The sequence below is a fragment of the Leptonychotes weddellii genome, chromosome X (assembly GCF_054177405.1).
Source record: "Leptonychotes weddellii isolate Sample4059 chromosome X, ASM5417740v2, whole genome shotgun sequence".
NCBI lineage: Eukaryota > Metazoa > Chordata > Mammalia > Carnivora > Phocidae > Leptonychotes > Leptonychotes weddellii.
This window is the reverse complement of record NC_138385.1, coordinates 58,383,190-58,406,187: the sequence shown is the minus strand read 5'-3', so window position 1 is coordinate 58,406,187 and position 22,998 is coordinate 58,383,190. Positions and strand designations below refer to the sequence as shown.

The 22,998-nt window shown below is 35.5% G+C and overlaps 1 protein-coding gene across 2 annotated transcripts in view; it reads right to left on the bottom strand.

The window, feature by feature from the left end:
• The window catches only part of TEX11 (testis expressed 11), a 307,210-nt gene that overhangs the window by 82,312 nt on the left and 201,900 nt on the right, over positions 1-22,998 (bottom strand). For both annotated transcript variants that reach the window (XM_081808717.1, XM_081808718.1), the window contains exons 17-22: positions 19,463-19,565; positions 14,393-14,517; positions 11,184-11,269; positions 7,681-7,737; positions 4,489-4,529; positions 3,213-3,299 (exon numbers count right to left, since the gene is read on the bottom strand). In XM_081808717.1, the coding sequence (XP_081664843.1) occupies positions 3,213-3,299; positions 4,489-4,529; positions 7,681-7,737; positions 11,184-11,269; positions 14,393-14,517; positions 19,463-19,565 (499 nt within the window). The remainder of the gene's footprint in view (positions 1-3,212; positions 3,300-4,488; positions 4,530-7,680; positions 7,738-11,183; positions 11,270-14,392; positions 14,518-19,462; positions 19,566-22,998) is intronic.

The window sequence follows — 22,998 nt, the reverse complement described above, 5'->3', positions numbered from 1 at the left end:
TGGTCCTCAGAGGGAAGTATATAGCAATATAAGCCTACCTCAAGAAGAAAAATCTCAAATAAACAACCTAACCTTAAACCTAAACTAGCTAAATAAAGAACAAATGAAGCCTAAAGCCATCAGAAGAAGGGAAATAAGTAAGATTAGAGCAGAAATAAATTATACAGAAACTAAAAAAACCCCAGTAGAACAGATAAATGAAGGGGTGTCCAGGTGGCACAGTCAATTGGGCATCCAACTCTTGGTTTTGGCTCAGGTCGTGATCTCAGAACCCCGAGATCAAGCCTTTCATCGTTCCATGAACCCCTCCCCTCTGTTTGCACTCTCTCTCAAATAAATAAATAAATCTTAAAAAAAAAAAAAGAACAGATCAATGAAACCAGGTATTGGTTCTTGGAAAAAATAATAAAATTGATAAACCCCTAGCTAGACTTATCATAAAGAAAAGAGAAAGGACCCAAATAAAGAAAATCACAAATGAGAGAGGACAAATAACAACACCACAGAAATACAAACAATTATAAGAGAATCTTATGAGAAATTATATGCCAACAAACTGGACAACCTAGAAAAACATGGATTAATTCCTAGAAACATATAAACTACCAAAACTGAAACAGGAAGAAATAGAAAATTTAAACAGACTGATAACCAGTAAAGAAACTGAATCAGTAATCAAAAATTTCCCAACAAACAAAAGTCTCAGGCCAGATGGCTTCATAGGGAAATTCTACCAAATATTTATTTATTTATTTATTAAAGATTTTATTTATTTATTTACTTGAGAGAGAGAGAGAAAAACAGCATGAGAGCAGAGAGGGTCAGAGGGAGAAGCAGGCTCCCCGCTGAGCCGGGAGCTCGATGTGGGACTCGATCCCAGGACTCCGGGATCATGACCTGAGCCAAAGGCAGTCGCTTAACCAACTGAGCCACCCAGGTGCCCTCTACCAAATATTTAAACAAGAGCTAATACCTATTCTTTTCAAACTGTTCCAAAAAAACAGAAAAGGAAGGAGAATTTCCAAACTCATTCTGTAAGGCCAGCATTACCCTGATTCCAAAACCAGACAAAGACTGTACTAAAAAAGAGTACTATAGGCCACTATCTCTGATGAACATGGAGAGGTTCATCAGAAAGTTAAAAATAGACCTGTCCTATGATCCAGCAATTGCACTACTAGGTATTTACCTGAAGAATACAAAAATACTGATTCAAAGGGATATATGCACCCTGATATTTTTATAGCAGCCTTATCTACAATAGCCAAATTATGTAAAGAGCCCAAATGTCCAACAACTGATTAATGGATAAAGATGTGATGTGTATGTGTGTGTGTGTATAATGGATTATTACTCAGCCATAAAAAGAATGAAATCTTGCCACTTGCAATGATGTGGATGGAGCTAGAGAGTATTACACTAAGTGAAATAGTCAGAGAAAGACAAAATACCAAATGATTTCCCTCATATGTGGAATTTAAGAAACAAAACAGAGCTACATAGGGGAAAAAAGACGGGCAAACCAAGAAACAGACTCCAAACTATAGAGAACAAACTGAGGGTTACTGGCGGTGAGGTGGGCAGGGGGATAGGTTAAACGATGATGGGTATTAAGGAGGGAACTTGTGATGAACGCTGGTTGTTGTATGTAAATGATGAATCACTAAATTCTACACCTGAAACTAATATTACACTATATCTTAGCTAACTGGAATTAAAATAAAAACTTGAAAAGAAAAAAAGTTCAGCAAAGAACAGGGTACACTAGAATCAAAGGCTGAAGAAAATTGTTGTAAAGATTCACATCTTCCATAGAACATTGGAAGGCCCCATTTGGCAACATTTAGCATAATCTTCATGTTGGAAAATTAAAATTAAATTTCAGTGAAAGAAGTATTGGAAAACAACTTCTCAAACTTCCAAAAGATCAAAGTCATTATAAACCTTTCTATAGTTTAAATGGGTGTTATTTTCAATTAGTTGTGTAAGTTTCTGAGAAGCCAGATTGCTGTGTTTATTCCATTTTCTCCTAGATTAGAGTCCCAGTAAACCCCGTAAAGCAGAAAAAGATTCATGAGAACGAGTCCACTTTGTGACATTGCTGCTTAATTGCTCTTGATTACTTATCACTGTAATAACTGCCTCCACAATTTTTATACTTGAAATTAGCCAAAAGGCCGAGAAGCAATTGCCTCCACAATTTTTAAAGTGTTTTTACTGAAATTAAGCCTAATAAAGTAAATTACACAACTTATAATTGGTTAGCTTGATGAATTTTCAAAGTGAATATAATGATGTGACCAATCCAGATCAAGACAGACCTTGATCATTACCAGAAACTCAGAAACAACCTAAGCATCCCTCTTCAAGTCCAACTCCCTTCAAGGGAAACCACTATCTTCAATTCTAATATCATAAATTAGTTTTGCCTGCTTTTTTTTTTATTACCACATATAAATGGAATCAATGTCTGACTTCTTTTGTTCAACATTATGTTTGTGAGATTCATTCATTTTGCTGCATGTAGTTGACTTTTCATTTTTATTTTTTATGTAATCTCTATGCCCAACATGGGGCTCAAACTCATGACCCGGAGATCAAGAGTTGCATGTTGTACTTATACTAAGCCAGCCAGGTATCCCACAGGTAATTTATTTTTGATAAATCAAATTTAGAGATAAGTTAGGCATTCCAGATCAAATTTAGGAGCATAGCCTTGGGGACCTGCAATTGTAAGTCCTCATTTTATTCTTAGATCCATTTCTAGAGAAAAAGAAAACTAATCTTTATTGAGTACCTACTATGTCCCAGGTTTTTATTTAAAACCTTTACTAGCCCTGTGAAGTATGTATAATTGTTTCCCTTTTATAAATAATGAAACTGAGATTAAGTAAGTTATCCTTGTACCCACTGCTATACATAAAGAGCCAGAATTTGGGGTGCCTGGGTGGCTCAGTCAGCTGAGCGTCCAACTCTTGGTTTCAGCTCAAGCTCAGGTTGTTGTCTCAGGGTCATGAGAACAGGCCCCGCATTGGGGTCTGTGCTCAGAGGGGAGTCTGCTTGTCCCTCTCCCTCTCCTCCTCCCCCTGCTTGCTTGCTCGCTCTCAAATAAATAAAATCTTGAAAAAAAAAAAAAAGAGCCAGAATGTGAATCCACATATGTCTGATTCTACCACCCACCAGTTTCCCATAGCCACAGAATATCCTTTTACCTATTTTTCGAAACCAATGAGCTTCATTAGCTCTTGAGTCTGGAGTCGAGGCCTCTCCATTGAAAGGCTGAGAGAGTTTCAGGAGTGCTGCATTGAACAGAAAGATTTTATAGTGAGGTCTTTTACTTTATACTCTAGCAAAATTTTTAATATTGCCTTAAAAACAGTCAAACATGGGTTTGAAATGAGAAAATTCTTTGTGTGTGTGTGTGCATAGGTACATACCAAAAGTAATTAAAATGACACAAAGCATTACCAAAGCTCCAAGAAGCAGTTATCTCAAACTTTGGGGGAACAAACACATCTTTGGAGAGATTTATAATTTTACTTAATCATTCACCACCTGAGGTAGAAAGATGGGATTTACATGTAAGGAAACAAAAGAGTAGGAACAATCATTAAAAAGACTGAAATGGAGAACTGGAAGAGTATCGACAGGTTGCCATAATACTTACTGAGCTCCCACAGCAAGCATACTGAAGAACCAGAACATGCTGTCATCATCCCAAGACATTTACTACCTACCCACATACCCTTCTGAGAGGTAAGAATACCAAACAGCCAAGTATGAAAGCCTTGGTTTCTAAACCACTTTGCTACACTTACAACCTTAGTGATAGGTAATTGAGGTATAAAACTGAACTCCTGAAATAAAGAAAATAAAGTTTCTAAGATGTTTTGGACATGAGGAAATAGGTACTTGGGTAGTGGAAATAGGAAGAGCTGTTAGGCAAAAGAGACATTGGGTAAGAAAGCACAGATTTGGAAAAAAGAAATCGATGTGGTTAGGAGGTTAGCTTGAAGTGAAGAGGGAGGAATTAGTAGTAGAAAGGGGAGAGGACATAGGCTTGGGTAGTTCGATAAACAAGTTTCAAAATAACAGAGTAAACAATCTGAATCTGATTCAGAGAGCATGAAAATTAACAGGGTGCACAGCATTTTTATTTGTCTTGATCCTTTTTCACCTGCTCTATTCTTAGGTTAGGATCAAACAGCAATAAGGACAGACAGAAAGAAGGACAGAGGAAGGAAGGAAATGTCTTTAAAATAAATTGGAATAAAAAGAGAGCTGAAATCACATTTGGAGATGAATGTGAGTGATGATAAACTTTTCTCTGCTTGTGAATAAAGAAACCAAAGTAGACTTCTATGGCAAACATTAATAAAAGCATGAAGCTTAACTCAAACATGAAGTCTGTCTGAGTCGTGTACTTGGAGAATTTAATAGAAGACAGAGGCAAGATGAAGGAGTGAAAATAACCAAGATGATATTTACCTGTATTCAAGCAAGTCAAAAGTCTATCCATTTCTTTCTTTCTAAAAAATAAAGAAAAGAGTGTTTTCCCACTGTTCCAAAGCTTTACTACAGAAAAGTACCAAAATGAGACCCCAAGAGAGCTACACAAAGACAATGCAAAACTGTGAAGTTTATTGTTCGAGGCTCCATCCTATCATTTCAACACTATTTTTCCTCACTATAGGATACTGTTCTTCATTCCCCAGTGCTCTCACATTTTTTCTCTCTTCCCCTTCTACTCCTACTCTCAGCAAAGGATTTATATTACAGGGTCACTGAATTTGAGAGCAGAGAGTAATTTTTGTGATTTTCAAGCTTTTTCTTTTTTGAAGAGAGGAATTAGAACCCTTGTTTCAAATAAACTTTGATGAAAATCTAATATACAAGAAAAGATGTAAGTTTAGCTGTTCTGTTTGAACCAGTGGTGAGAAGAGGCCTAGAGCCTCACCTTCCTGGAAGTCCCTGAGGCTGTGCCACAGAATTTCCAGGGTTCTGAAATATATTTTAAAAAGCACTTATCCAGTCCAGACCCTTCATTTTATAGATGAGGAACCAGATCTGGAAATGGAGGATGATGTGTCTAATGTCATGCAATTAATGACAATTTCAGGACTACAACACAGGTCTCTTTTTTTTTTCCCCACAGTTTTCATAAAGGTCTACAACACAGGTCTCTTGACCCTTTGTCAAATTTCTTTAAGGGGTATATAAATTTTAACAGAGGAAAACATGTCATTTTACTGAACAAAGGAATGAATATGGAAGTACTGGCAAGTTCAACTAAGGAACTTAAGTATACTAGAGTATACTATGAGACTATCCCTATCATGAGGAGCTCTAGTATTATATAATAAAGACTATGCTTCAGGAAAAGTAGCAGCTTTCTCAGAGATAAATAGAAGTCTGGTTTACTTAAAATAACTTCTTAAAGTAAACTTTATTGATTTGAATTTCAGCTGATCTAAAGTTGACTTCCTCACTTATTTAGTTCAGTGACTATAAAATAATCCAGTAAGGGTCCATTAATGCAAATACATAGTATAAATAAGAATGAGGAACTGGAACGGGATGTATATAGTCTATTTAAGAGACAAACTGCTTTAAAAAAAATTTTAGCACGTGAGTTGTTAACTTAGGTAGATACTGCTAAATGAAAACCATGGGTTTTTTAGAAGAGAAAGGAACTTTAAAGATTACCCAGTCTAGCTTCTTTTGAAGATGAAAAAAATAAAGCTTAGAGAAGTTAAAATAAGCTGTTGTTGTCTAAGGTGAACCGGAGTTAGTGAAATGACTGAAACTGGAACTCAATTCTCGGGCTCTTTCACTGAATTGGGCTTTTTTTTTTTAATAATCTATTCGTTAAATAAGTGCTGTCTGCTCTCTGAAAACACTGCTAGCAGATGTTATTTATGACTATATTTACTTGAGAACAATAAAGGTCTATTTTTAAACTATTCTGTAATTTAAGTTTATCATTAATTTAAATAGGATTCCTTTCCTTTCCCCATTTCCAAATTGATTTTAATGAGTAAGGTTTGACTATATGTCACAATTACATGGAATATGAAGCACTTTTTAATACCAGTACTAAAGATCTTCTTGTGAAGAACTGATTGATATTCAGCCATTTAAATAAACTGAGTGGCTATTATGTGTCAGATACTGTCCTAGGTTTCAGAGATACAAAGATAAATACAAATAGTCCTAGCCCTCAAAGAGATCTTATAATCTACTAGCTACGTTTAGTCTCTGAGTTTCTTTTCTTTTTAAAATTTTTTAAATGACTTTTTAAAATTGTGAAAATTGAAGTATAGGTGACACATAATGTAACACTAGTTTCAGGCATACAACACAGTGATTGGACAAGTCTATACATTATGCCGTGCTCATCACAAGTGTAGCTGCCATCAGTCACCATACAAGCCTATTCCAATACCATTGTATTTTTAAGCTTTTTATTGTGGAAAATTTCCAAGATGTTTCTATGTTAACAGACAAATGGATCCCCATGTATCCATTACCCAGCTTCAATAATTATTAAACTCATCATCGATCTTATTTCAATCACACCTCCACCCATTCTTTTCCCTCCCCTATTATTTTGAAACCGATTCTAGACATCGTATCATTTCATCCATAAATATTTTAGGATGTGTCTCTAAGAGATAAAGATTCTTTTAAAAAGCAATAACCACACTATCATTATAGGTCTAAAAATTAATGTCTTAATATCATCAAATATTTGGTCATTACTAAAATTTATCATTTTCTCAGTATCTTTTTTAGTTTATTTGCATTCTTTTAATATATTCATAGAGCCTGTAAAGAAGAGGCAAAATTTATGCTTGGGTAAAATTTGTATCATGAAAAAAAGTTAAGTCATCAGTCCAGTATTATCTCAGTCACAGATATTTCCCAAAGAATTTAGCTGAAAAAATGTACTGCCTCCAGGTACAAATTATATATATAGCAAAAGCAAAATAGAGATACACTATTACAGAGTTTTTATCTAAGTAGAGAATACAGAGATGAGTGATTACTTCTCTGAAAGTTTTCCCTAATCAAGACCCGGAATAGAGTTTTCTCTCAAATCATTAGGAGGTAGTGAATTTCGTGAATGAAAAATTGGTGACCTAATTCTTCCACCAATTGTTAAGTTCTTGATGTCTTATGCCACAGCAACTGTGAGCAGAAAGATATTTGAATACTCCCAGCTGAGCTGATACAGATTCACAATCAATAAGCTGACCACGTTATATGTTTCTGTGGCGAAGTAAGAGACCTGACTATATACATCTCATGTTAAGAAAGGGGGAAACAGATGCAATATCATAGTAAAATCATAGCTAACATTATTGAGGGCTTAGTAAGTGCTTGGCACTCTTCAAAGTGTTTTCATGTATTTACTCTTTGAGTCATCACAGCAACCCCATAAGGTAGGTACTATTCTATTTTCATTTTACAGATGGGGAAATAAAAGCCCAGGTTACACATCTAGTAAGTGGCAGAGACAGGATATGAACCCAGGAAGACTGGCGCCAGAGCCTATACTGATCTTACTATACTGGACATCTCTCAACATAAGGTTTATAGTGAAAGTTACTATAATTATTCTAATGGCAAGTACATCATTTCTGTAAGTACATATGTAAGTAAGTTATTTCAACTTACTTGCTTTCAGATTCTGGCATCTGAGACACTCTTGGGAGCACTAGACGAAACAAACACCTGTATGATAAAGTAATACAAAAAGTGATGCTTAGAAAAAAAACATGTGAAAGAATATTGACCAACTTATTAATCTTGATTACCCCAGGAGGCAAAAGTGAGAACAGAGAGGGTAAGGAGGAGACTAATTTTATTTTACTTATAGATCTTTGTATTGTTTTAATGGTTGTAATGAAAACATGCAAATTTTATAATTTGGGGAGAGTAATTTAAGAAAATAATTTAAAAACAAAAGTGCTGCTTATGACAAATTCTTAAATAGTTCCACTGTTTATATCATTGCTCCAAATCACCCGCTAGAACATCAGGTATGATGTACAGATCTTAATATTTTTCTTAAGGAACCTGGAGGTGGCCTTTGGGTTCCACATAAATTAGGATGACTGTTCTTTCAAGGGGATCTAACAGCATAATGATGAACTAACAAAATAAGCTAGCTTGTAAAGTTTTAAATGCTGAAAATCTTTTTAAAAATACCATCTATCCTGAGTGATTTTAGATATTTATCTGACTGAAGGCATGCAAGTAACTCAAGACTTCTCTGATACTTACTTCTGTGACTCCATTTCTTTTCAAGTGTAGTTGACCAATAGGAAAACCACTATAGCACCCTTCTGGTTTCCGATTTTTGCCACTGACATATTCTCAGTCATATCATTAGGAGTTATCATGTCCTAACCTCACCCTCTATCTCACTACTGTATGTAAAAGTTCCCCCTTTTTTTTTTTAAAAGACTTTATTTGACAGAGAGAGAGACAGCGAGAGAGGGAACACAAGCAGGAGCAGAGGGAGAGGGAGAAGCAGCCTCCCCGCTGAGCAAGGAGCCCAATGTGGGGCTCGGTCCCAGGACCCCGGGATCATGACCTGAGCCGAAGGCAGATGCTTAACGACTGAGCCACCCAGGCGCCCCTAAAAGTTCCCTTTTGATAAACCATTTTCCTTCATAAAAAGAGAAAAGGGGGAAAAATCAAGTTCAACTGATGTCTTTTTTTTAAAGATGAATTATTTATTTATTTGAGAGAGAGAGAGGGCACAGCAGGGGGAGGGGCAGAGGGAGAGGGAGAAGCAGACTCCCCGCTGAGCAGGGAGCCCAAGGAGGAGCTTGATCCCAGGACCCTGAGATCGTGACCTGAGCCAAAAGCAGATGCTTAACTGACTGGCACCCCAACTGATATCTTTTTTTTAACTTTAAGCATCTTTATCAAATTTCCAAAGACATTTTTCACAGAAATAGAAAAAAAATCCTAAAATTCTTTTGGAAACACAAAATACCCTGAATAGCCAAAGCAACCCTGAGAAAGAATAAAGCTGGAGACATCACACCTCCTGGTTTCAAACTATACCACAAAGCTATAGTAATCAAAACAGCATGGTACCACCACAAAAATAGCAACATACACCAAAAGAACAGAGTCCAGAAATAAACCCATGTATAAACTATGTATATACCATGTTAACTAATATTTGAGAAGAGAGTCAAGAATATTCAATGGGGGAAAGATAGTCTTTTCAGTAAATGTTGCTGGTAAAACTAGATTATTCACATGCAAAAAAATGAAATTGGGCCACTATCTTTCACTACTCACAAAAATTAACTTGAAATGGATTAAACACTTAAGACCTGAAAACAGTAAACCTCCTAAAAGAAAACACAGGGGAAAAGCTCTTTGACAATGATGTTTTAGATATGAAACCCAAAGCACAAGCAAAAATGAACAAGTGGGACTACATCAAACCACAAAGCTTCTGCACAGCAAAGGAAACAAAATGAAAGGGCAACCTACAGAATAGGAGAAAATATTTGCAAACCATGTATCTGATAAGGGGTTACTATACAAAACAAATAAGGAGCATATACAACTCAAAAAAAAAAAAAAACCCAACAAATAATCTGATTTAAAAATGGGCAAAGGACTTGAATAGACATTTTTTCCAAAGAAGACATGCATGTCAACAAATACATGAAAAGATGTTGAACATCACTAATCATCAGGGAAATGCAAATCAAGACTACAATGAAGTATCATCTCACACCTGTTAGAATGGCCAGTATCAAAAAGACAGACAAGTTTTGGTGAGGATGTGGAAAAGAGGGAAACCTTCGACATTCTTGGTGGGAACATAAATTGGTGCAGCCACTGGAAAACAGTATGGAGGTTCCTCAAAAATTAAAAACGGAACTACCATATGATCCAGCAATCCCACTTTTGGGTATAGATCCAAAGGAAAGAAAATCACTATCTTGAAAAGGTATCTAAACCTTCATGTTCATTGCAGCATTATTCACAATAGCCAAGACATGGAAACAACTTAAGTGTCCACTGATAGATGAATGGATAAAGAAAATGTGGTATGTACACACACACGCAAGAGTATTTTTTAATTAACATTTATTTTATTTTATTTTATTAAAGATTTTATTTATTTATTTGACAGAGACACAGTGAGAGAGGGAACACAAGCAGGGGGAGTGGGAGAGGGAGAAGCAGGCCTCCCACAGAGCAGGGAGCCCGATGCGGGGCTCGATCCCAGGACCCTGGGATCATGACCTGAGCCGAAGGCAGACACTTAACAACTGAGCCACCCAGGCGCCCCTAACTTATTTATTTGAGAGAGAGAGAGAGAGAGAGAGAGAGAGAGAGAGAGCACGAGTGGGGGGAGGGGCAGAGGAAAAGAGAGAAAGAGAATCTCAAATAGACTCCGTGCCCAGCGCAGAGCCTGATGCAGGGCTCGATCTCATGACCCTGAGATCATGACCTGAGTCCAAATCAAGAGTCAGACAGTTAACTGACTGAGTTACCCAGGCACCCCACCCCCACAGGAGTATTATTTAGTCATATAAAAGAAGGAAATCCTGCCTTTTGTGACAACATGGATGGCCTCTGAGGGCACTGTGCTAAGTGAAAAGACAAAGAAAGACAAATACTGTATTATCTCACTTATGTGCTGAATCTTTCTTTAAAAAAAGTGAAAAACATAGAAACAGTAGAACAGTGTTTGCTAGGAGCTAGGTGTGGAAGAAGTGGGGAAATGTGGTCAAGGGTACAAACTTCAAATTATAAGATGCACAAGTTCTGGGGATCTAATGTAGAGCATGGTGACAATAGTTAACAAGACTGTATTACATATCTGAAAGTCGGGAAGAGACTAAATCTTAGATGTTCTTACCACACACAAAGAAATTGTAATTTTGTGAGGTGATGAATATGTTAACTAATTTTGTTGTGCCAGTCATTTCATAATATATGCATGTTTCAAATTATCGGGTTATACACCTTAAACTTATACGTTATCTGTCAATTATATCTCAATAAAGCTTGAAAAAATTTAAAATAACAGTTGGTACAGTAGGCCTGATCACATCACCTCAGCACTATTTTGACAAAGTTTATAGACCAAGAATAACAGGAAATCCTTTCACATCTACAGGATGTGAATTACTTACTTTAAAGCTGTAAGGACTTGTTGCGGGTCTTCTGAATATCGAGCTAAATATTCCAAAGTTTTTCCTGCCACAATTTGCTGTCCATTCTAAAAAGAACAAATATAATATGTTAAATTACATTTAAAAGTAGTACTTATACAAAATGTTACCTATATTCCTGTCCTTAAAGGACAAGAAAAAAAATCTGAACTTGTCATTTTATATTATCAAAAGAGCTAATGCAAGATGATAGAATGAAGAAACAACTCATTGACAAAACCAGAACAGGTTCATATTGGCCCCATAAATCCACTCCTCCCTATCCACAAATACTCACAGACTTGCAAACACTGCCATGAACCCACTAGGACTAATTTTATGGTGATCTTTATCCTTTTTCATTAGCAGTAACCAAAGGAAAGCCGACCTTCATTTTTAGCACCCGAATCCCCATAAAGCTCTATAAATCCCTCTTTTCCCATTTCTCCCCAACTCCCCCAATCTTTCTACTTTTGTTCTCTAAAGTCCAGTTCATTAGCATCAAAATCTTCTCTATGAGCAACCTCTTCTCTGAAAGTTCCCTCCACATTCTTTCTGTAATGGAAATCTAGGTCCCACCAAGGATACTGCTTCCAAAGAAGCCCTCTCAAGTAGTGGTGATTTTGCTCTCATTTCCCTTCTACCCATAGACCTGGAGATGGAGTAGGCGTTGTTTTTGCTCTTCATTGCTGTTTTAAATCATTTTCCCTTCCCCCCTCCCCAAATCCCTAGCTTTGAATTTCCTTCATCAGACTATATCACCCACCATTTCTCTGATCCATTGTGCTGATCTATCAGCTCTCTGGCCATTTCTTCCCATTTCTTGATGACTTATCTACTGTACAGTTATTTTCTCGAAAAACTACTCCTGTCTTAGTTTTTGGCACTTTCAATATATAGACAGATGATCCTCCTAATATCCTAGTCTCTTATTTCCTTGAATTCTACTCTGCCAATTATTAGCTGTTCACTAGCAGTCATTGACTGTACCCTCTCATTACTGTTGACTGTCTTCTCATGTGTCTGTTGGCCATCTGTAAGTTTTCTTTGGAGAAATGTCTGTTCATGTCTTCTGCCCATTTTTAAACTGGAGTATTTGTTTTTTTGGGTGTTGAAGTTGTGTCAGTTCTTTATATATTTTGGATCCTGCCCCTTTACTGGATATGTCATTTGCAAATATCTTCTTCCATTCAGTACGTTGTCTTTTAGGTTTGTTGATTATCCCCTTCACTGTGGAGAAGCTTTTAATTTTGATGTAGTCACAACAGTTTATTTTTGTTTTGATTTCCCTTGCCTCAGGAGACATATCTAGAAAAATGTTGCTATGGCTGATGTCAGAGAAATTACTGCCTGTGGTCTCTTCTAGGATTTTTATGATTTCAGGTCTCACATTTAGGTCACATTTTGAGTTTATTTTTGTGTATGGTGTAAGAAAGTGGTCCAGTTTCATTCTTTTGCATGTAACTGTCCAGTTTTCCCAGCACCATTTGTTAACGAGACTGTCTTTTACCCACAGCATATTCTCTCCGCCTTTGTTAAAAGTTAATTGACCATATAATTATAGGTTTATTTCTGGGTTTTCTATTCTGTTCCATTGATCTCTGTGTTGGACTCTGTCGTTACTAATGGTTGCAAACCTTCCATACTCTCAGTCAGGGCTGGGACTAGGGTGAGCTAAGTGATGTAAGTGAGGCTCTTAAGGTGCAAAATTTAAGGAGGCACTCACTCTTACGGTCATGCAAGAACCAACTCTGCACTTGCATGACTCAGAAAGTGGGTGCTTCCTTAAGTACCTCACTTCCTCATCTTGGTCCTGCTCTTTTCATATATTCCACTTTCTGACCACCATCTCCATTCTATTTTTTTTTTAAAGATTTTATTTATTTATTCATGAGAGACAGAGAGAGAGAGAGAGAGGCAGAGGGAGAAGCAGGCTCCCAAGGAGCAGGGAGCCCGATGCAGGACTCGATCCCAGGACTCTGGGACCATGACCTGAGCCGAAGGCAGACGCTTAACCATCTGAGCCACCCAGGCGCCCCTCCTACCTTTCTAATTCACTCCCTTCTGTTACTCCAGCAATCCTTCCACTGCACTTAGACCTCCAAACCATTTATGTTACGAATTTTTCACTGTCCCTCATCCCCTTGATGTCCTCCTCCACGACCAGTTTAAATTCCATGGGGATTAATGATAATCACTTCCTCGTTTCTTGATTTTCCTACTCTTCCTCCTTTGCTTCATTGTATTCATCTGGCAAAACCACAAACCTGGTTAAATCCAACTTTCTACTGACTTTTGTGCCTACATCCATTTAGCTGAAAGTGGCTGGATAAAAACCTGTACAACTATTTCTTTTATTTTATTTATTTATTTTTTAAAGATTTTATTTATGTATTTGAGAGAGAATGAGAGAGAGCACATGAGAGGGGTTAGGGTCAGAGGGAGAAGCAGACTCCCTGCCGAGCAGGGAGCCCGATGCGGGACTCAATCCAGGAACTCCAGGATCATGACCTGAGCCGAAGGCAGTCCCTTAACCAACTGAGCCACCCAGGCGCCCTATTTCTTTTATTTTAAAACGTCATCAAATAGGCCTTAACACTTACTGCGCAAGCATCCCACACTAGCATGTCATTCGCTTTCTTGCTTTCCTGCATGATTAGTTTACACCTTACCCCATCTTCTCAAACTCCCCAACATCTCCTCTCCCATTCTCACTCCAGGTGATGACCTTGTTTCCTACTTTGTTGAAAAAACTTAAGCCATCAGGAAAAAAAAACTTCCAGATTCCCACTACCACATTTATTCATACACCAGGGAACACACCACATACTCTAACTTCTCAACTGCTTTTATAGATGAACTATCCATTTTCTTTCCTAAAGCCAATCCCTGAATTTATACACTTGTGTCCATCACCTCTTGCCTGTTTAAGGACATTGCTCTAACAATTCTCTTTTCTCTCTCACACACATTGTCAACTTTTTGTTCTCTTACTAGGTCATTTCCATCAGCATATAAGCATTCTCATTCATCCCATCTCAAACAAACAAACAAACCTCTGATCCTACTTCTCACACCAACTACTGACCAATTTCTTTTCTTTGTAGCAAACTCCTCTAAAGAGTTCCATGAATTGTCTCTCAAAATGGAAAAGAGGTAAAAAATCTTGGGGATAAATACATAAGAATTACCTCTAAAGCAAACTGGGCAGCTAAACTGAGGAGCATGACAGGTGATTCTTTATCTCTAAGTGTCCCATTCTCCTCTGTATCTTCAGGTATTAATAACTTCTCTAATGTAGTAATTGCTCGCAAAGCTGAAAAAGAAGGAAACAATTAAAAAAATGAGATGCTCTTATCAAACATAATAGCTATATATGGTTAATTATACCACAGTGACTTTAGAACTCATTTTAAGAGCACCAATATCTTTTCTTTATTAAGTTCAATTAGCCAACATATAGTAGTACATCATTAGTTTTTGATGTAGTGTTCAAAGAGCACTAATATCTTTAAAATATTAGTTAATTTACATAAAGTCATCTAAATTGCTAAACTGTCAAGGAGGACTTGAATGTCAGAAAAATGCCCAACTGAGCAATTCACCTCTATGAATTTATCCCATGGATATACTTGCAAAAGTGAACAAAAACATAAAAATATGTTTATCCAGCAATTTTTTTAAAGAGTACAGTATACAACCAACCTAAATTCTATCACTAATGGATGGCCTAATACATTTTGGTACATTCATAAAATGGAATATAAAACAGAATTAAATTTAAAAATGAATGGTGGTATTACATTCCATTATATATCTTAAAGGTAGACTACAATAAGTTAAATGTATGCACTATAGAACTTAAATAACAATTAAAATAACAAAATGAAGAGAGCTAATAGGCCAAAAGATGAGATAAATGTCATCATAAAAAATACTCAATCCACAAGAAAGTAGAAAAAAGAAAAATGGGTGACAATGAACAGATGGGACAAACAGAAGACAAATAAAAAGATGCTAAATTTAAACCTGACCATACCAATAATCATGTTAAATATAAATGGTATAGATGACCCAAGTAAAAGGTAGATAGTCACACTGAATTAAAGAAAGCAACTTTCAACTATATGCTACCTACAAGAAACACATTTTAAATATAATATAAAGACAAAATTAGTTAAAAGAAGACACATGGGATAATATATACTATGATAAAGGTAATCAAAAGAAAGCTGGAGTGGCTATATTAATATCAGACAAAATGGATTTCAGAGCAAAGAATATTACATAACAGAAGGTTAATTCATGATGATAAGGGAATTAATTCATTATGAGAACATAACAATCTTAAATGTTCAGCACCTTATAACAAAATTTCAAAACACTTAAAGAACTTAAAGAACTGCAAGGAAAAATTAACAAATTAACGAATCCACAATTATAGTCAAAGATTTCAGTACTTTCTCTTAGTAATTGATAGAACAAGTAGTAAATCAGTAAGGATGCAGTACACTTTACACTATTAATCAACTTGACCTGAATAACATTTACAGAACACTCAAACAAACACCAGTAAAATATACATTTTTCTCAAGTGCACATAGAACGTTTACAAATAAAGACAATATTCTGGGAACAAGCCTTAACATATTAAAAAGGATTCAAGTCATACAAAATTATGATCTTTGACTATATGATTTCAAGTTTATTACACAGCTAGACTAATTAAGACAGTGTGGAAGTGGTATAAAGATAGATGAATAGATCAATGGAACAGAATGAAGAATCTAGAAAGAGACCCACACACACATATGACAACTGATTTTCAATAAATGCGCAAAGGTAATTCAGTTGAAAAAGGATAGGTTTTATTTTTTTTAAAGATTTTATTTATTTGTCAGAGAGAGAGCACAAGCAGGGGGAGCAAAAGGCAGAGCTGGCAGAGGGAGAAGCAGACTCCCCGCTGAACAAGGAGCTCAATGTGGGACTCGATTCCATGACCCTGGGATCATGACCTGAGCCGAAGGCGGACGCTTAACCGACTGAGCTACCCAGGTATCCCGAAAAAAAGATAGTTTTTAAATAAATGATGCTGAAAAAATGATGCTGGAATGATTAGATAGCCATGTGCCCAAAAAAATGAACATCAGTTCATACCTTAAATTAAATACAAAAATTGGGCGCCTGAGTGGCTCAGTTGGTTGAGCGACTGCCTTCAGCTCAGGTCATGATCCTCGAGTCCCAGGATCGAGTCCCGCATCGGGCTCCCTGCTCGGCAGGGAGTCTGCTTCTCCCTCTGACCCTCCCTTCTCTCATGCTCTCTCTCTAATAAATAAAATCTTTAAAAAAAAAAATTAAATACAAAAATTAATATACAAAATTGATCACAGAACTAACCATACACTTAAACCTATATTTCTTGTAGAAAACACAGGAAAAAATTTTTGTGACCTTAGATTAGGTAAAGATTTCTTACCCATAATACCAAAAGCACACTCCATAAAAGAGGAAAAAAGATAAATTAGACTGTCAAACTTCTCATGAAAGACATAAGAGAATAAAAAGAAAAAATTTATAAAACATATATCCAATAATCTGTATCTAAAATATATAAAGAACTTCCAAAACTCATTAAGAAAACAAAGTTCCCTATATCTTAGTAACTAAAATATATTTCTTTCCTATGTTCTAGCCACTATGATAGAAGATGTATAGAACATATAGAGATGAATAAAAAAAAACAAAGTTCCCTATAAAAAACTGGACAGAAGATTTATACAAACACTGTCAAAGAAGATATATGCATGTCAAATATTACAGAAATACTAGTTAAAACCACAATAAGATACCATTACCCTACTATTAGAATGGGTAAAATATTTTTTAAATGGACAATTCCAAGTGCTGTTGAGGATGCAGATCACCTGGAACACTCATATACAGCTGGTTAGAATGTAAAATTGTATAGCTACTTAGGAAAACAGGTTGGCAGGTTCTAATAAAGTTAAACATATATTTACCATACAATCCAAAAATCCAACTCCTAGATATTTATCCTAGAGAAGTTAAATCTTATCATCACACAAAATCTGTAAACAGATATTTGTAGCACATTTATTCACAGCTGCTCAAAACAGAAACCATCCAAATATACTTCAACTGGTGAAGGAATAAACAAACTGGTACATACATACTATAGACTATTACTCAGCAATAAAAAAGAACAAACTATGGAAACACAACAATATGAATGAGTTTTGAATGCATTATCATAAGTGAAAGAAAGGCTCAAAAAGCTTCATAATGTATGATCCCATTTATATGATACTTTGGAAATGGCAAAAATATAGAGATAGAAATGAGTTCAGTTGTTTCCAGGACTAAAAGTGGTTGGAAGGAATGACAACAAGGGAACCTGAGGTAACTTTTTGTTCTATATCATAACTGTAATGGTGGTTACATGACTGTATACATTTGTTAAAACTCATAGAATTATTAATATAAATAAACCTCACAGAATCATATACTAGTAAGTTTTATTCTATATATTATCAATAAACATGGCTTTAAAAATGGTCACAGATAACTGGGGAAAAAATAAAAAGACTGAGTTGATGCTATGTTTAAAAAGTAAAAAAAATATATATTTTAATAGAATGTTAAAAGGTTTAATAGGAAATCTACTTTTTGCCATTTCTGTTGGTAAAAAGTTTCAAATTTTTTCAATCTTTCAACATAATACATCAAATAAAACAAATTCCCAGGAGTCTCCAATGAAAACATTGATGATTGACATGACTACACTATAAACCCTGATAAAGAACTGACTCCAATTTGCTAATCTTTAATTAATATACAGGAATACTTTACTACCCTGGAACATTTCTTTTTCAAAGAAGAATAAGTTATCATTCTTTTTTTATGGAGTGCAAAGCAGAGTCCATTGCACATAGTAGGTATTCATAAACAGTTGCTCAATTGGATTAGTATAAATTCTGTTTGGATCCATTAATTTAAACTTCTCAATTTCTCAACTTAAGCCCTTCACAACTGCTCCAACTGCCTCAGGATATTCTCAGCTACACTGAGAGCTGAATGGGAATAGTATCACAGCACAGGTATATCTGAAACCAAGTCAAGATACAGGAGTGTACAGATACATCGACTAGCAAACTATGCCTAACTTAATGGAAAGGGCCCAACACTAATGGGATGATGTTCATGTGAGCAATTCCAGCAATTGTCAACTCCATAGAGAGAAACTCCATTTCAAGGCCAAATCTCTTACCAATCACTTCCCAAATAAGTGAAAACATTTCAAAGTAAGCTGGAGACTTTGTCTAAGACAACTCTTTTTTTGTTTGTTTTTTTTAAAGATTTTTAAATTTTTATTTATTTGACAGAGAGAGAGACAGCGAGAGAGGGAACACAAGCAGGGGGAGAGGGAGAGGGAGAAGCAGGCTTCCCACTGAGCAGGAAGCCCGACGCAGGGCTCGATCCCGGGACTCTGGGATCATGACCTGAGCCGAAGGCAGATGCTTAATGACTGAGCCGACCAGGTGCCCCTGTCTAAGACAACTCTTAACTGAAATGGGTTTGCAGTATGAATTCCCTCTTACCCCACAGCTTTTTATTTTTTAATTTATTTTTTATTTTTTAAAGATTTTATTTATTTATTTGACAGAGAGAGACAAAGCGAGAGAGGGAACACAAGCAGGGGGAGAGGGAGAAGCAGGCTTCCCGCTGAGCAGGAAGCCCAATGCGGGGCTAGATCATGACCTGAGCCAAAGACAGATGCTTAACTGACTGAGCCACCCAGGCGCCCTACCCCACAGCTTTTTTTTTTTTTTTTTTTTGAAGATTTTTTTATTTATTTATTTGACAGAGAGATAGAGAGCATAAATAGGCAGAGAGGCAGGCAGAGGGAGAGGGAGAAGCAGGCTCCCCACTGAGCAGGGAGCCCGATGACCCCACAGCTTTTTAAACTTAACTTTTAACAGGTTCAAATGACAGAAAATACAAAAAAGTATACAACGACAAGACTTTCTCCCCAATTCCTTAGGCAGCCCCTGTTCTTTTATTCCTATGTAACCGTCATAATTCCTTTTTGTTGCATGGTTGTATCATCTTTACATAGGAAAGCTAGAATATAGAATATATAACTCCACTGTCTTAAAAACAATGTTTTTTTCTTTATGGTAGAAGAGGATTATTATTCTTTATATTAACAGTTAAATATAGTTCATAAATAACATTCATACCTCTGCCAGAGTTGCCCTCTAAAACTGCAACCTTGAATACATAAAACTGAGTGAAAATATTTCTAGGATCACGTTGTTCAGCTTCTATCACTGCCTCTTTAGCCTGAAAAGAGAAAATATTGGATCTCTTTTATAAAGGTAATAAGGAAGACCTTATCATATTTTACTAAAATAGTCACAATGGCTGAGGATACTTATCATAAAAAGATGTGAATCTAAGTAAAATCTTTAAAGAACTGTTCTCTTAAAATGCTGAAGAAACAGTGAGTTCTGCTTCTAGAAATAGGGTGCATTATATTTGTCAGACCAACTCTCCTACTGAAAACAACGAAAAATGTTAGATAACATTTTTTTTTCAATTCCAAAGCAACTTACAAGATAATAAAATCTAAGGAAAAGTGAGGTTCCAGAGAAACAAGCAGAGAATTAAAGCCACTTTTTTTCTGGTGGGCATTTATAAATCTAGACAAATGTTAGCTGTAGTTTAAATGAATCTCACTAGGTTAGGAAAACAGACATCAAGAGACCCAAGGGACCACACTCTTAGGTTACCAGAACTAAACCACTCCTACCTGCATCACCAGGGGACTGCAAAGAAAGTTGAGAGGAACACAACAAAATGTGATGGGGAGAACCAATCCCTGAGGTGTGTATTTATGGCACCAAATTACATTAAAAAGGAAGCCAAAAGACCTCAAACTATGAATTTATTTGACGTTGGTCCCAAATATCTGAAGAAACAAAGGTAAATATTCTCTGGGGGAAGTAACCTTCATCCTAGGCTTCAAAATATTTCCAAAAATGATTTTTCAAGAATCAGAAGTAATAAACATAAAAAAAAATCAAGCATACTAAGAAGCAATACACCATAAATGAGAATCAGCAGAAACAACAAATTGCAGAAACAGATTCTCAAAACGTAGATGCCAGAATTATAAAAAACTATCTATAAAACACTTGTTTTCAAAGTTTAAAGAAATAAAAGATCCTCAAAAATATATATATGAGTAGGTTGATATACAATAGTACATATTGATATGGTATAGTGGTTATTTGCAGCTGATCTCAATTCTGATTATTGCCCAAGGCATATCAGTTGTTACACATCTTGAATATCAGAGAAATTTGTAGGAAACAAACTATAAAATATGACCTTGATGATCTGAAAAAGTACTTGAAATGAAAAATACAATAACCCAAATGGAAACATGGTAGATAGGTTCAATAGCAGATGAGAAACATGAGAAGGGAAAATTAGTGAACTGAAAGAGAAGGCAAAATAAATTAGGCAAAGTGCAGTTCAGATATTACAAACACGGACAGTTAAATAAAGATTCTATTATCTTTAAGACGACAAATGAAAGAATTGAAACACTAAGTAATTTCCACATTGATAGAAGGGGGTAACCAGAAATTTTAAAAAAGAGGATACTCCTTTCAACAAACTGTGTTGAAACAAATGGACATCCATGTGCAAAAAAAATGAATCTGAACACAGACCATAAACCTTCTACAAAATTAACACAAAATGGATCATCAACTTAAATATAAAACTCCCAGCTATAGAACTCTTAGAAAGTAACAAAGGAGAAAATTGAAGTGACCTTTGGTTTGCTAATGACTTTTTATTTTTTATTTATCTTTTAAAGTTTTTATTAGTTAACATACAGTGTAATATTAGGTTCACATGTATAATACAGTGATTCAACACTTCCATACAATACCCAGTGCTCATCATGACAAATACGCTCCTTAATCCCAATCATCTATTTAACCCATCCCCCCTACCCACCTCCCCTCTGGTAACCCTCAGTTTGTTCTCTATAGTTAAGAGTCCGTTTCTTGGTTTGCCTCTCTCTTATTTCCCTGGAAATTTGTTTTCTGTCTTAAATTTCACATATGAATGAAATCATATGGTATTTATCTTTCTCTGACTGAATTATTTCGTTTAGCCTAATACTCTCTAGCTCCATCCATGTCATTGCAAATGGCAAGATTTCATTCTTTTTGATAGCTGAGCAATATTCCATTGCATATATAAATATGCATATATATACACCATAACTTCTTTATCCATTCATCAGTCGATGGACATTTGGGCTCTTTCTATAATTTGGTTATTGTAGATAATGCTGCTATAGACATTAGACATTGGTGTGAAGCCATGCGGCCCTGGACTTTTGTTTGTTGGGAGATTTTTGATTACTGATCCAATTTCTTTGCTATTTATGAGTCTATTCAAGTGTTCTGTTTCTTCCTGTTTCAGTTTTGGTAATTTATATGTTTCTTGAAATTTATCTATTTCCTTTAGGTTGGTGATGACTTTTAAAAAACACACACCAAAAGCACAATCCATGAAAGAAAAAATTGGGAGTTGGACATTATTAAAATTAGAAATGTCTGCTATGTGAAAGATATTGTTAGAGAATGAAAACATAAGCCGCACAGTGAGAGAAAACATTTGTAAAATACGTATCTGATAAAAAATTGATGTCCAAAATATACAAAGAATTCAACAATAAGACAAGAAGCTACTCAGTTATAAATTGGGGAAAAGACTTGAACAGATACCTCACTAAAGAAGACATACAGATGGCAAATAAGCATATAAAAAGATGCTCAACATATTTCATCAAGAGAAAGCAAATTAAAATAATACCACTATACAACTATTAAAATGGCTAAAATCTAAAACACTGACAAAACCAAATACTTGTGAGAATGTGGAGAAATAGGAATTCTCATTCATTGCTAGTAAGAAAGATAATAGTAGAGCCATTCTGAAAGACAGTTTCGTAGTTTCTTATAAAACTAAACATACTCTCACAATATGATCTAGCAATTGCCCTTCTTAGTATTTTACCCAAATGAGCTGCAAGCTAATGTCCACACAAAATCCTGCACATTACTTATTATAGAAACTTTACTCATAATTGTGAAAACTTGGAAGTAACCAAAATATCTTTCAATAGGTTATAAAAATATAATAAAATTCAGAATACCCTAATTTTGTAATGATAGTGTGTAAATCACTTTTATCTCTACTATAAAAGTTAAAAACAATAATATTAAAAATAACTATAGCTATAAAAATTTGTTAACAGATGTACAACATAAAAAGATATAAAGTGTGACATGAATAGCATAAATGTGAGGAGAGGAGAAGTGTAGAGTTTCTCTATGCGTTTGAACATAAGTTGTTAACAGCTTAAAATAGACGGTTATATCTAAAAGATGCTTTATGTAAACCACATGGTAACCACAAAGAAAAAACCCATAGTACATACATAAAAGATAAATAAAAAGGAATTAAAGCATACCACTATAAGAATAAATTTTTAAAAAGACAGCAAGAGAGGAAAAAAGAACAAAGGAATTAGAAACTAAGAAAACAAGTAGGGGGGCGGAGCAAGATGGCGGAGGAGTAGGAGACCTGGATTTCGTCTCCTCTCAGGAATTCAGCTGGATAGGGATCAAACCATTCTGAACACCTACAAACTCAACAGGAGATCGAAGAAAGGAATAGCAACAACTCT